This window comes from Hemiscyllium ocellatum, chromosome 34, assembly GCF_020745735.1.
Source record: "Hemiscyllium ocellatum isolate sHemOce1 chromosome 34, sHemOce1.pat.X.cur, whole genome shotgun sequence".
NCBI lineage: Eukaryota > Metazoa > Chordata > Chondrichthyes > Orectolobiformes > Hemiscylliidae > Hemiscyllium > Hemiscyllium ocellatum.
In genome coordinates, this window is record NC_083434.1 from 17,127,028 (window position 1) to 17,140,399 (window position 13,372).

Genomic DNA, 13,372 nt, shown 5'->3' on the forward strand with positions numbered 1-13,372 from the left:
ATACTGCAGTAAAGGCTGACAGCAAGGAAGTGCAAATAAAGCGAAGTGAATTATTACCTGTCAACCTGAAAACCCCCTCAGTATGACCTCTCACCTAGCCAGCCAACCTAGTCTTTCAGTTTCATCTAAGCAAATACTTCCCATGTATCTTCCACGTAGTTGACTCTCAAATGTTCCACATAGTTCAGGAAATGTTGGCTTAAATCCCCCATCAGTTTAGGGAATAAATGAAGTTGCAAAGATGACGGTTCCATGGTGGTTTCTGTAAATTCACCATTTTTCATCTATAATTGGGATGAGATCATATCAGTTTCTAGCCTAATGCAACATTGCTTTGCTCTTAACATGACCCACAAAAAGCCCCACCTCTACCAGCCAGAACCGTGGCAAATAAAATGTACCCTAAGGCTCTGGGTGGAATTCTGTGCAAATGAAATGTCAAATTTTAACAATCTAATTTGAGTTGCATTTAAACAGAAGAACAATGGACAATGGCATTTTTTGAAATCCAGAATATCTCTTCCAACAATGTGCTTTTTTTTAAAGAAAAGTCCTTCTTGACAATGAATCTTACTAAGTCAGAATCATGAAGTAGGAAAGCAATGTCTTTGGGGAGAGATTGAGAAATAAAAGGTAAAAGAAATAATTTTACTTGTGCGAGGCAAATTGTTCTAACAAATAGAAAGCAACATGGTTGAGAATGTAAAGAAAATAGTGAATTTATAACTAGCCAATTATTCTGCAATTTATCTAATATAGCTCTAGATTTTCAATTCCTGTTGGGCACTGATCCAGGGGAAGTCCTTTTAAAGTTTAAGTTTAATCAGTTTTGTGTTGTAATTTCACCTGTTTCTTCCCCCCCCCCCCCTTCACAGTATTGACGCCTACAGGTCCCAAAGACTTAATACCGAACGCCCTTCAGTGAAACAAGTCATTGTTCGTAAAGAGGATGTTTCTCAAAGACTTGAGGAAAAGAATAGTGCAACTCCAGGTTCAGTTACTATTAAACAGAAGATGAAGGTAATGACTTCAATGCAAGAGGACGATAGCATGCTGGACATTACATCAACCTGATTGCCTTCACAATTATGCACTTTGAATTAAGAGCATTAAATTTCAGGGATGTGGAAAGAAATGGAGTTTCATTTGTATTTGTCAAAAGAACAAACAGAACATGGTTTTAAGTCACATGGTACACATTGTTTGAATTTAGTTTTTATTCTGGGAGCAGACAGCTTGTTTTGCATTAGCCCATGTTGTAAAATCCTCTGATTTGATTTTATGTACTATTTTTCTCTTATGTATTAATTGGTTTCACTTTATCATTTCAAGACTCTGAACAATGAGATAAACATCCAGCAGAGTGTTATCCACCAGGCAAGCCAGGCTTTAAACTGTTGTACAGATGAAGATCATGGGAAAGGATCTCAGCAAGAAGCTGAGGCTGAGCGGTTACTACTGATTGCCAGTAAGAAACACTTAAGTTGCAATATATTTATGAATGTACAATTTGCTCCAGTACAAAATGTGTTTGGAAAAATAATGAATATTTAAACATGTGAATGCTCACTACTGACGGTTCTGTTTTTCTCCGGCTTCCTGTTTTTGAATTTTTCCAAAATGTGTAATTCAAACATATTAAAGTCCATTAAATGCTAAAATTTAAATACTTGTGTGCCTCTGATCAATTGTGCTGTTATCCAAATGGCTCTGAATAATCAACATAGCATTGAAATTGCAATTTTCAATTTGATTATTCTTATTAGAATGATGTGGTCAGGTCAACCTGTGATTTTTCTCCCTCTCTCTCCTAGCCAGCACAAACATACAGAATCCCAAGTCTGTGAAGGGCTTTTGTATAAAATAATGTTAGGTTAAACAATTACTGTATGTGGCTTTTGTTTGACGAGCACTGATGTCTATGAAATAAACTTCACGTGCTTTTCATTATAATAATGCTATGAGTTCTCAAATGGAAAATGACTGAGAGACATGTTCCTTCAAAAAAGTAGTGCCAGATTTGCATTACTCCAGGGTTAAGCTTAACTAACTTGAATAACCAGTATGTATAATAATTTCCTTAAATTAAGTTGTACATATTCCCTTAAAATGTTACATCAAGCTTAGGTGGAAACTGAATTTAAATTGACAACTATCGCACTGAAGTCTTGAGTAAAATAAGCATGACATTTTACAATATAAAACATCTTTGCACAATATAACGAATAAGGTACCCAAAGAACTTGTGAAATGTTATCTTTTGTTTTTGCGCATAGGTGAAAAGAGGTTGGCACTTCTTACTGAACTGAATAAGCTGAAGAATGAAGGGGTGCCTGCAAGTAAAAGAGGAGGCCATATGGAGAAAGCATCTAATGAATATGCTCCGTCAAGGGGCTGTGTTGCACTTTCAGAAATTCGCCTTCCTTTGAAGGCTGATTTCATCTGTTCAACAGCTCACAAAACTGGTAAGCCTCATTTTAAATACAGAGCAATAAAATTTGTGTTCTACCGTAAAGCTGAAACAGCTACATTTTGTAGTTGATTTTTAATTTGTTTAGCGTTTCAGCTTTTTGTAAGAGTATTTGAATTAGTTATACATGAATTATTTGAAGGATCTACTTATCATTTAAATAAAGTCCAAAACTTATTTGCAAATAAAATTTGCAAGTGCCAATAGTCAAACTGTATTTATATCAGAAAGCTTTTAATTACATATATGGCTCATTGAATTATTGATCTCTTACAGATGCTGCCAGTTATTATTTCTTTATACTGATTAAAGCGGGAGCTTTAAATATGGTTGCCACTCCACTGGCCACCACCCAGATTGCACTAAGTGGTGATGCTATTAGTTTCCCCACAAAATTTACACTGTAAGTAACAAATATAGAAATGATATCCAAAGTCTGCTTTTAATTTGCATACTTACAGGCTGTCTCAAACTATTTAGCATGTTGTGTTAGCAACTTATTTGCATTCAGGTAGTCTATACCTAGTACAGGTACAGTGTGCCTAGTACAGGAGCACTGTTACCTCCATATTGCAATTTATACCATTACCGGTTACTTGTTAAATGATTACACTGCTCCTTTAATATCATATTCCAATTATGTGTTTCAGTTGTTGTAATGAAGGGATTAATTGTTGGCTCATACCAAGAGGAATCTGAAAAGCAGGGAAACAAATGTATATTTTCCTGGAGGTAGAAGTTCATGAGTTTAAATGCTGCTCCAGAACTTGAGAAATAACCTGGACCACTGATCCTTGGGTGTAGTTTATGGGTGAGGGTGTTCCAGGTGGTTCACAAGCTGGTCCGAAATACAAGCTACTGACATCGTGCTCAAGATCATAACTAGAGTCCTAAGTTCCACTCATACAACATATACTCAGGCATAATAGGGGGAAGAAACAACAAAGTAAGTTTATAACAAGATTTATGTCATAGTTATGTCAATATTTAACTATGAGATGAAGTTTTTAATTCTTGTCATCTGAAAACTAAGAGGATAGTCAGAAATATTTTAATTAATGGGATTTCCTACCTCGTCAGCTGAAGAGTTGGCAGCGAAAGCATTCCGTGAACACTCAGCAGTCACATACCAAGCTGGAGTATAAATTTTCATTACTCACCTGCAAATGATCCACCTCTAAGAAATGATCACCAATGTCCATGGGTAGTGGAAAGTAATCATGTGACTTTGAAGTAAGTGAGCCCTTGCCTGACGTGCCCTGCCAGATTTCTGCCCTTGAATGGCCAATAATTGTCTGCTTAATGGCCTCAGTTGGACCTTGCTTACCAACTGTAAATTTGCAGTTTGGGGAAGGGCAGTGAGAAGACCACGGCACTTTCTCAAATGACCTACAAACCCACTGAGTTGGGAGAAAAACTTCTTCCGAAGGAACCAGCAGAGTGTGAGGGCCAGCATAAGACTAAAGATTTCCATCATCTCGTTGTTGTTTCAGCAAAAATAGTGCAATTCTTCCCACAAGTTCTGAGGTTTTTTTACAGTGGCAGATAGAATAGAACTAGTAGGTAGTCAGGTCTTTTGCCTGACTTACCTGAGTGGACCACTAAAGGAATGTTTCAAAAACTCTTCACTGTTTCTTCAGTACTTCACTGATCTATTTCATGATTCTGTGTTTAGAAAGGTTGAACTTTGTTTTGTATTTTTGCTTGGGTTAAGTAAACTTAAACTTTTCTTTTATTTTAGGCAGGATGTCTCGAATGATTTTGAAATTGAAATAGAAGTTTATAGTTTGGTAAGTATGCAAAAAAATTAATGCGCAGATATAATGGTGGCACAGTGGTTAGCACTACTGCCTCACAGCACCTGAGACCTGGGTTCAATTCCCGACTCAGGCGACTGACTCTGTGGAGTTTGCACGTTCTCCCCGTGTCAGCGTGGGTTTCCTCCGGGTGCTCCGGTTTCCTCCCACAGTCCAAAGATGTGCGGGTCAGGTGAATTGGCCATGCTAAATTGCCCGTAGTGTTAGGTAAGGGGTAAATGTAGGGGTATGGGTGGGTTTCGGGTCAGTGTGGACTTGTTGGGCCGAAGGGCCTGTTTCCACACTGTAAATCTAATCTAATAATATTGTATTAACTCATGAATATTATCATTCTCACTTTTAGACACAAAACCGAGAGAGCAGTACTACAGACAAGAAGAAGAAACCTAGTAAATCTAAGGTAAAGAGCAAGATCTACTGAAGTATTGCTTCATTCAATGATTTTCTAATTCATCAGCTACTGGTTGAAGAAAAGTTACTCAATGCAATCGAATTGGTAAACTTTACCTCAAACCAGTACACCGAGGCTTCCCTTAATATAAAACTACAAAGTAACTTCCAAGAGGCATGACTTTGATCTGGTACACAATACCAGAGGATCATCTTTCCTTTACCAAAATTCCGAGTCACTAACTCAACAATATTTTGAAACTATTCAGTTATCATACTGTTAATTTGTACAGATGTGTTGAGAGAGCATAAAATACTGCTCTGAGGATAAAATGAAACTGCTATTCAAAGACTTTTTAAAATTATTCCTTTTTCTCCAAAAAGAACTCTCTGAATTTCTTTCTAATATGTTACCTTTTGAAAAGCCTTTTGTCAATGAGTAGTTTTAATTTTTAAAAATCTTTAATCTCTTTGTTTCAGCACAGAATGATTTCCACAATACTTCAAAAATAATTTTATTTAGATTAATATGAAGCTTAATTTTTTGATGGCATCAATTCCCTTCAACAATTGAACTGTTCTTGAAACCAGGTTATAAACTGATAAACATTACAAGTTGCTCTATGTTTTCTATATTTGCTAAGAACAACTAGCTGGCTAAATATATTTTCTTTTTGTAGTTTCTGTGCAAAATGTCTGCACTTCATCTGGGAGTGTTTCATTACTTCCGAGAACTGATTTGCTCTTTGGTATGATTCGCATTTTCAATCTAACAATACTTCCCTGCTCATACTTGAATAACAAAACTCCAATTCTGATTTTCCTTAATTTCTAACTGGCCTTCATTTGGGATGTGTTTTGAATTTCACTTCCAGACCTGCATTACATGTGGAGTAAATGAGTATGTGTGATTCACATACATTTTATTGATTCTACATTGTTGTAAAATGACCATTGCCGCCTTGTCTGATCCTTAAATTGTCCTACTCATGATTATGGGAATAAGCAACGAACCAGAAGAAGCTATTGGCTGTAGTTAGTGCTAACTGATTGGACAAAGTTTTCCTGATGTTTCACTTACTCCTTCCTCTTTCAAGTGCAGATAGCAGAGTTGATTTGCTTACTTCTAGCACACCTTGGATTTTAACAATTTGGGACAAATCTGTGAGGTCTGGTTGTAGAACCTTGCAAGCTAGTCTTAATGTTCTTGGGTTACTTATTGTGGATAGGCAAAAAACAAATCAGCAAGCTTGGTTGTCAGGTATTGCAATATGATCACTTGAGGATGTTTGCACAGAACAGCGTACATAGAATACAAGGTTATGATAAACATTGGTTAAATCTCAGCTGGAATATTGTGTATTGTTCTGAGTGCCACACTATCAAAAGGATGCAAATGCTGCGGAGAGTGTGCAGGTGATGTTTTTGAGAATGGTTCCAGGGATGAGACCGTTCAATTATGAGGAAAGAATGGAAATGTTAGTACTGTTTCCTATGGAGAGGAGAAGGCTAAGAGGAGATTTTATAGCAGTTTTCAAAATCGTGAGGGGCCTGGAAGACTGGATGGGGAGAAACTGTTTCCACACATAAATGGATCAAGAGCCAGAGAGAATGGTTTTTAATAGTTCGCAAAATAAGCAAATGGCAAAGTGAGAAAAATGTTTCTGTACAGAAAGTAGTTAGGTGTGGAACACGCTGTCTAAAAGTGTTGTGGAGGCAGCATGCAGAGCTGTGGGGAAAAGACAGGACATTTGGCAATAAATTATCTTAGATATCCACTACATTCATGTTGGGCTGAATGGCCTCTCCACACCATAGTGATTCTGTGATCACATTTCTGACTTGTTCCATGGATGATGGATAGGTTTTAATGAGTTCGGAGGTGAATTACTTGCCACAAAATTCTGAGCGGAGTAAGTGAGAACTGCAGGTGCTGGAGATCAGAGTTGAGAGTGTGTTGCTGGGAAAGCACAGCAAGTCAGGCAGCATCCGAGGAGCAGGAGAATCAACGTTTCGGGCATAAGCCTCCTTCCTGATGAAGCGCTTCATCTGGGCTGAGGCCGGAGTGAGGTAAATGGGAGTGGGTGGGGTTGGGGAGTGGGAGAAGAAGGTCCCTGAGAAAGCAATTATGTAGATGAAGGTGAAGGAGAAGGTGATAGGTCAGAGAGGGGAATGATGGACTGGTCTGGAGGCCAATGTCGAGTTGGAGGCTTGGGACTGGGGTAATGTAGGGGGAAGGGAAATGAGGAAGCTGTTGAAATCCACACTTATTCTGTGTAATTGCAGGGTCCCAATGAGGAATATGAGGCGTTCTTCCTCCAAGCGTCGGATGGTAACTGTTTGTTTGGTGGTGGAGGCGGCCCCAGACCTGTATGTCTTTGATGGAGTGGGAGGGGGAATTAAAGTGTTCAGCCACAGCGTGGTGGGGTTGATGGGTGAGGGTGTCTTAGTGATGTTCTCTGAAACTAACAGCAGAGGAGACTACACTGGGTGCAACAGATGCAATACATTGGTAGAAGTATGGGTAAATTTTTAACGGATGTGGAAGGATCCCTTGGAGCCTTGGACGGAGGAGGGGGTTGTGGTGTGGGCGCAGGTTTTGCACTTCCTGCGGTGGCAGGGAAAGGCCCCAGGCATGGGGTGTGGGCTGTTGACCTGACTAGGGAGTTGTGGAGGGAATGGTCTCTCTGGAACGCTAATAGAGGTAGGGAGAGAAATATATCTCTGGTGGTGGGATCTGTTTGGAAGTGGCAGAGGATAATGCGATGTCTGCGAAGGTTGATGGGATGGAAGGTGAGGACCTGGGGGAGGGTTCTGTCCTTGTTGCATTGGGAGGCGTTGGGGTCAGGGGCAGGGGTGCGTGAAGTGAAGGAGGTGCACTGGACGGCATCGTAAACCACGTGGGAAGGGAAGTTGCGATCATGGAAGAAGGAAGCCATCTGGGGATTTATGAGGTGGAATTTTATCATCCTGGGAGCAGATGCGGCGGAGGAATTGGGAATAAGGGATGGTGTTTGTACAGGAGGTAGGGTGGGAGGAGGTGTAGTCTAGGTAGCTGTGAGAGTCGGTGGGCTTGTAGTATATGTCTGTCATTAATTGGTCTCCAGAGACATTGATGGAGAGGTCCAGAAGAGGAGAGGGGTTGTCCGAGATGGTCTGGGTGAATTTGAGGTTGGGGTGGATGATGTTGGTGAAGTTGATGAACTGTTCAACCTCCTCGTGGGGAGCACGTGGTGTTGCCAGTACCCACATGGGACCCAGCTATGTCTGCCTGTTTGACGGATGCGTGGAACAGTCCACCTTCCGCAGTTACACTGGCACTACTCCCCACCTGTTCCTCCGCTACATCGATGATTATGTCAGCGCTGCCTCATGCTTCTATGAGGAGGTTGATCAGTTCATCAACTTTACCAACATCTTCTACCCTGACCTCAAATTCACCTGGACCATTTCAAACATGTACCTTCCCTTCTTGGACTTCTCCATCACAGTGTCTGGTGACTGACTAACCACATACATGTACTACAAGTCCGCTGACTCCCACAGCTATCTAGACTACACCTTCTCCCACACTATCTCCTGTAAAAACGTCATCTCTCATTCTCAATTCCTCCGCATCCGCTGCATTTGCTCCCAGAATGACCAATTCCATCTCAAAGTCCCAGATGGTTACCTCCTTCCATGATCGCAATCTCCCTTCCCACATGGTGGTTAATGCCTTCCAGCGCATTTCCTCCGCTTCATGCACCACCCTCCAACCCCACCCTTCTCAAAGCAACAACAACAGAACCTACCCCGATCCTCACCTTCCACCCCGCATACATCACGTCATCCTCTGCCACCTCCAAACTGATACCACCACCAAAGATATATTTCCTTCCGTACTCCTATCAGCGTCTGGAGAGACCGTTCCCTCCGTGACTTCCTCGTCAGGTGCACGACCCCCACCAGCCCACACCGAGCTCCTGCATCCTTTCCCTGCCACCACAGGAAATGCAAAACCTGTGTCCACGTGACTCCTTTTCCCTCTGTCCGAGGCCCCAAGGGATCCTTCCTCATCCATCAAAAATTTACCTGTACCTCTACCAATGTCACCTACAGCATCTGGTGCACCCAGTGTCGTCTCCTCTACATCGTGGAGACAGGACGCCTTCTTGCAGATCGTTTCAGAGAACATCTCTGGGACACCCGCAAGCACCAACCTCACCACCCCATGGCTGAACACTTCAACTCCCCTCCCACTCGGTCAAGGACATGCAGATCCTGGGTTGCCTCCGCCCTCAAACTGTCACCACGTGACATGTGGAGGAAGAACACCTCATATTCTGCCTTGGGACCCTGCAACCACATGGGATAAAATGGACTTCAACAGCTTCCTCATTTCCCCTCCCCCTACACTATCCCAGTCCCAAGCCTCTAACTTGGCACTGCCCTCCAAACCTGTCCATCAGCCTCCCTCTGACCTATTACCGTCTCCCACATCTTCATCCACCTATAACTTTCTAACCTACCATTCACCTCCACACCACCCCCCCCCCCCGCCCCCCCCCCCCCCCAACCAAAATACACAATAAAATAACTAACGTTGCAGTCAGAAATTAATTATGCTAGCCGGTACTTGTACTGGTGATAATATCAATTAAATATGCCTCAAATGTCAACAAGATTGCTAATGACAATAGTGCAGATGCTGAAAATCTGAAAATGAAAACGAAGTGTTAGAGGTACTTGGGACGCCAGCGTCTGTTCAGAGAAAAAGAGACTTAAGTTTTGCAGTCTTTCATCCAGAAGTTAGATGTGCAATATGTTTGAAGCAAGAATAGATGTGGGAGAGAAGATGAAGAAATACACTGGATGGCCAAATGCAGATTGCAGTCACTTAAAGCATTTCTGTTTGGTTAGTGTTTTAGTTCACTTATTGGTCTTTGTTTCTCTGCTATATTCCCTCCCCGAGTTCTCTATCATCGGCCTTGTACCAAATTTCAATGAAGCTTAACTTAAACTCATGGGACACAAGGTTGCTATTCTCTGGATGAAGAAATTTCTACTCTTCTCATTCTTGAATGGTTTACTATTCTTAGACTGAGATCACTGGCTCTAGACTCCCTGGTCATCAGCAATATCCTTCCTGCATTTACCCTGTCCCATCCTGTTAGAATTTTGTTGGTTTCTATGAGATCACCCTCGTTCTTCTAAATTCATGTGAATATAGTCCTAATAGACTCAGTTTTTCTTCATATGTCAGTCCTCCATCCCAGGAATCATTAATGTAAATCTTAGTTGCACTCCCTTCATAGCCATGGCATCTTTCCTCTGATAAGGAGACCAAAACTGTAGACAACATTCCAGCTGTGGTCACACCAAAGCCCTAAACAATTGCAGTGAGTCACTGCTACAGCATATTAATTGGCTTTTTCATCATCCCTGCTTTTGGTGTCTGGTGTATAAGGTCTCATTGCACCTCCCCCTTCCATAATCTATCACCATTTAGATAACTAACTACCTTCCTATTATGCTACCACACATTTATCTACTTTATCGGCCATGCATTTGCCCACTCACTCAACTTGTTCATCTCACAGAAGCATTTCTGTATCCTCCTCACAGTTCACTCTCCCATCTGACTTGTGTCATCTGTAAATATGGAGATGTAGCATTTAGTTCCCTCATATAAATCATTAATATATATTGTGAATAAGTGGTGTCCAAGCACTGATCCCTAATGGGTACCTCTCTAGTGAATACTTGTCCCTCAGAAAAAGACCCAGTTATTCTTAGTATTTGTTTCCTGTCTACCAACCAGTTCTTCATTCACATCAGTGCACTACCTCCTAGACCATGTGTTTTAATTTTACATGCTAATTTCTTGTGTGGGACCTTATTGAAACCCCTGGAAGCCCAACCAAACCAAGTGTGCTGGCTCTCCCTTATCAACTCCGCTAGTTACGTTCTCGTAAAATTCCAGTAGATTTGCCAAGCAGCATTTTCCTTCTGAAAACCAAATCTGACTCTTCAATCCTGTTACTGTTTCTAAGTGTTCAGCTATGAGTGTTTTTAACAGACTCTAGCATTTTTCTCACCGCCAATATTTGGCTGACCAGTTGATAAATAATGAGGTTGCATTAGTTACCTTCAAATCCATAGGAACTGTTCCAAATCTTGAAAAATGATCACTGATGCATCCACTATTTCCAGTGCCATCTCCATAACCGATATTCCAGAGTACTTATCAGTGCCTGGGGATTTATTGACCTTTTGATCCCATCAATGCCCCAACAGTGTTTCCCCACTAATTTCCCTGATTTCCTTCCATTCATCCCTCTCACTGAACCCTGTATTCCCCAGCATTTTTGATACGTTGTGACATCATTTGTGAAAACAGAACCAAAGTATGTATTTAGTAGATCAGCCATTTCCCATGATAAATTCCCTGTTTCTGACTAAGGGATTTACATTTGTCTTCACCAGTTCCTTTTCTCCATCTGGCTATAGAAACCTTTACAGTTTTTATGTTCCCCTTAAACTTACTCTCACACTTTACTTTCCATTTCTTAATTGATGCATTTGTCATCCTTTGCTGAATTCTAAACTGCTTCCACTTCTCAGATCTGTGGTTATTTTATTTGTATATCTCTTCCTTCGATTGCATACTTTGGAGGTGCAGGTGTTGGACTGGGGTACTTAGATTGCATACATTCTTTGGTTTCCCTCCTAGCCTATGGTTTGGCCACCTTTCCTATTTTACTTCTACACTAGGTAGGAATGACGAATTGTTGTACTTTACCCATGATCTTTGAATATTTGCCATTGCCCATCCATTGTCATCCTTTTTAGGTAACATTTCTCAATCTATCATAACCAACCTGCGCCTCATACTATTGTAGTTTCCTCCATTTTAGATTCATGGCCCTCGTCTCAGAATCAACTATATCACCTTCCATTTTGTTGAGGAATTTTATCATATTGTGGTCACTCATCCCCAAAAGGCCTTTTGTGGCTAGATTTTTGTTGGAGTATCTAAAACCTGTGTTTGTAGTTTAAAAATGAAGGATTGCCTCTTAAGATGCAGAAGAAGAATTTTTTTCCTTTGAGCAGGCTGGTAGACTTTAGAACTCTCTCAAAACTTAGTGCATGTGGAATCTTTGTACGTTTAAGTCAGCTGTGGATAGATTCTTGACCAGCATAGAGGTGAAAGGTTATTGAGGATATACAGGAATGTGGTTTGGAGGTTAAAAGTCTGATCAACCATAATGTTATTGAAGGGCGGAGTAAGCTTGAAGGGTTGAGTGGCCCATTCCTGTTTCTACTTATATTCCTATTGCTTTTAGATTAGATTACCTACAGTATGGAAACAGGGCCTTCAGCCCAACAAGTCCACACCGACCCTCCAAAGAGTAACCCATCCAGACCCGTTCCCCTAACACTACGGGCAATTTAGCATGGCTAATTCACCGGACCTGCACATCTTGGGATTGTGGAAGGAAACCCACACTGACACTGGGAGAATGTGCAAACTCCACACAGACAGTCGACTGAGGTGGGAATTGAACCCAGGTCCCTGGTGCTGTGAGCCAGTGGTGCTAACCACTGAGCCACTGTGCCACCCATGCAGCAGCTGTTAATGATGATTCAATTTTCTCATGTACAGCTCCTCTAGATTCCCACTACCATCCCCTTTTGCATTTCACCATCCTCCTTCTTCATTTAATCTCACTAGCTTTCAATCCTATCACAGATCATCCCTTTTATTCTTCTTCTACTCCCAAACTTTCCTTGTCTTTATACTTGTTTAAAAACTAACATGTCTAAATTTTTCTGATTCTGGTGAAAATTATTCGTCAGCAACATTATCTCTTGTTTCCCTGTCCATTGTGCTTCTACATTTGTGTTTTCTATGTTTAAATTAATACTACGTAGACTTAAAAGGCCTAAAGTAATTTTTTAAAATGTTAAGCTTGTAATTAAATAAATGCTGTTGGAACTTTAGCCACTCAACTAACTAGTTGTTGTGTTTTGGGCTGTAAGGTCATAGGTAAGGGGAAAGGGGATTGAATTGCTAACATTTTACTTTTATTATGATGTAACTTTATTAATGAACACAGGCAGAATAGTTTCTGCTAATTGATGTGCTTCAGACATGTTTATCCAGGGTGCATAACTAGAAGGCAGTTCCATTGTTCAATACAACAATTTAGCTTCCCATTAAAGATTTATGTACTCCAGTGTAATATTTAACATCTACTTGCTGGATTTTGCTGACTGGAAAAAGGTTGATTAGTTCTGTTCCTTCTGAAGCAGGGAAAATAACATTTTAGCAAACTTTTTTGAATAGTGATAGAAATTTTCATTTTGTTAAACTCAGGTGACTTACTGGTTGCATGAAGGTATCAAAAAGATAATTTTAACACTGTGGTTGCCTCTTTCAATGACTAAGTCTTTTTTCTTCTTAGGCCATTACTCCAAAGAGGTTGTTGACTTCAATCACAGTAAGTAAATTGAGTATATTACCACACAGCAATAAATAATCTGCTACTGATGGTATACTTTTGTTGAGATTTTATGTCTTCCAGTGAAACTTTGATCATTTAATTAAATAATAACTTTATCACTGAATTTACATTTTTGAAATGCTAGACACTGAATATTTTGTATCTTAGCGCTATAAGATGCATCTTTATGGATTTGTATATCTTAC

The 13,372-nt window shown here is 40.5% G+C and overlaps 1 protein-coding gene across 2 annotated transcripts in view; it reads left to right on the top strand.

The window, feature by feature from the left end:
• The window catches only part of anln (anillin, actin binding protein), a 100,182-nt gene that overhangs the window by 60,644 nt on the left and 26,166 nt on the right, over positions 1-13,372 (top strand). For both annotated transcript variants that reach the window (XM_060850058.1, XM_060850059.1), the window contains exons 12-18: positions 876-1,020; positions 1,333-1,468; positions 2,277-2,465; positions 2,747-2,873; positions 4,212-4,260; positions 4,631-4,687; positions 13,128-13,163. In XM_060850058.1, coding sequence (XP_060706041.1) covers positions 876-1,020; positions 1,333-1,468; positions 2,277-2,465; positions 2,747-2,873; positions 4,212-4,260; positions 4,631-4,687; positions 13,128-13,163 — 739 coding nt within the window. The remainder of the gene's footprint in view (positions 1-875; positions 1,021-1,332; positions 1,469-2,276; positions 2,466-2,746; positions 2,874-4,211; positions 4,261-4,630; positions 4,688-13,127; positions 13,164-13,372) is intronic.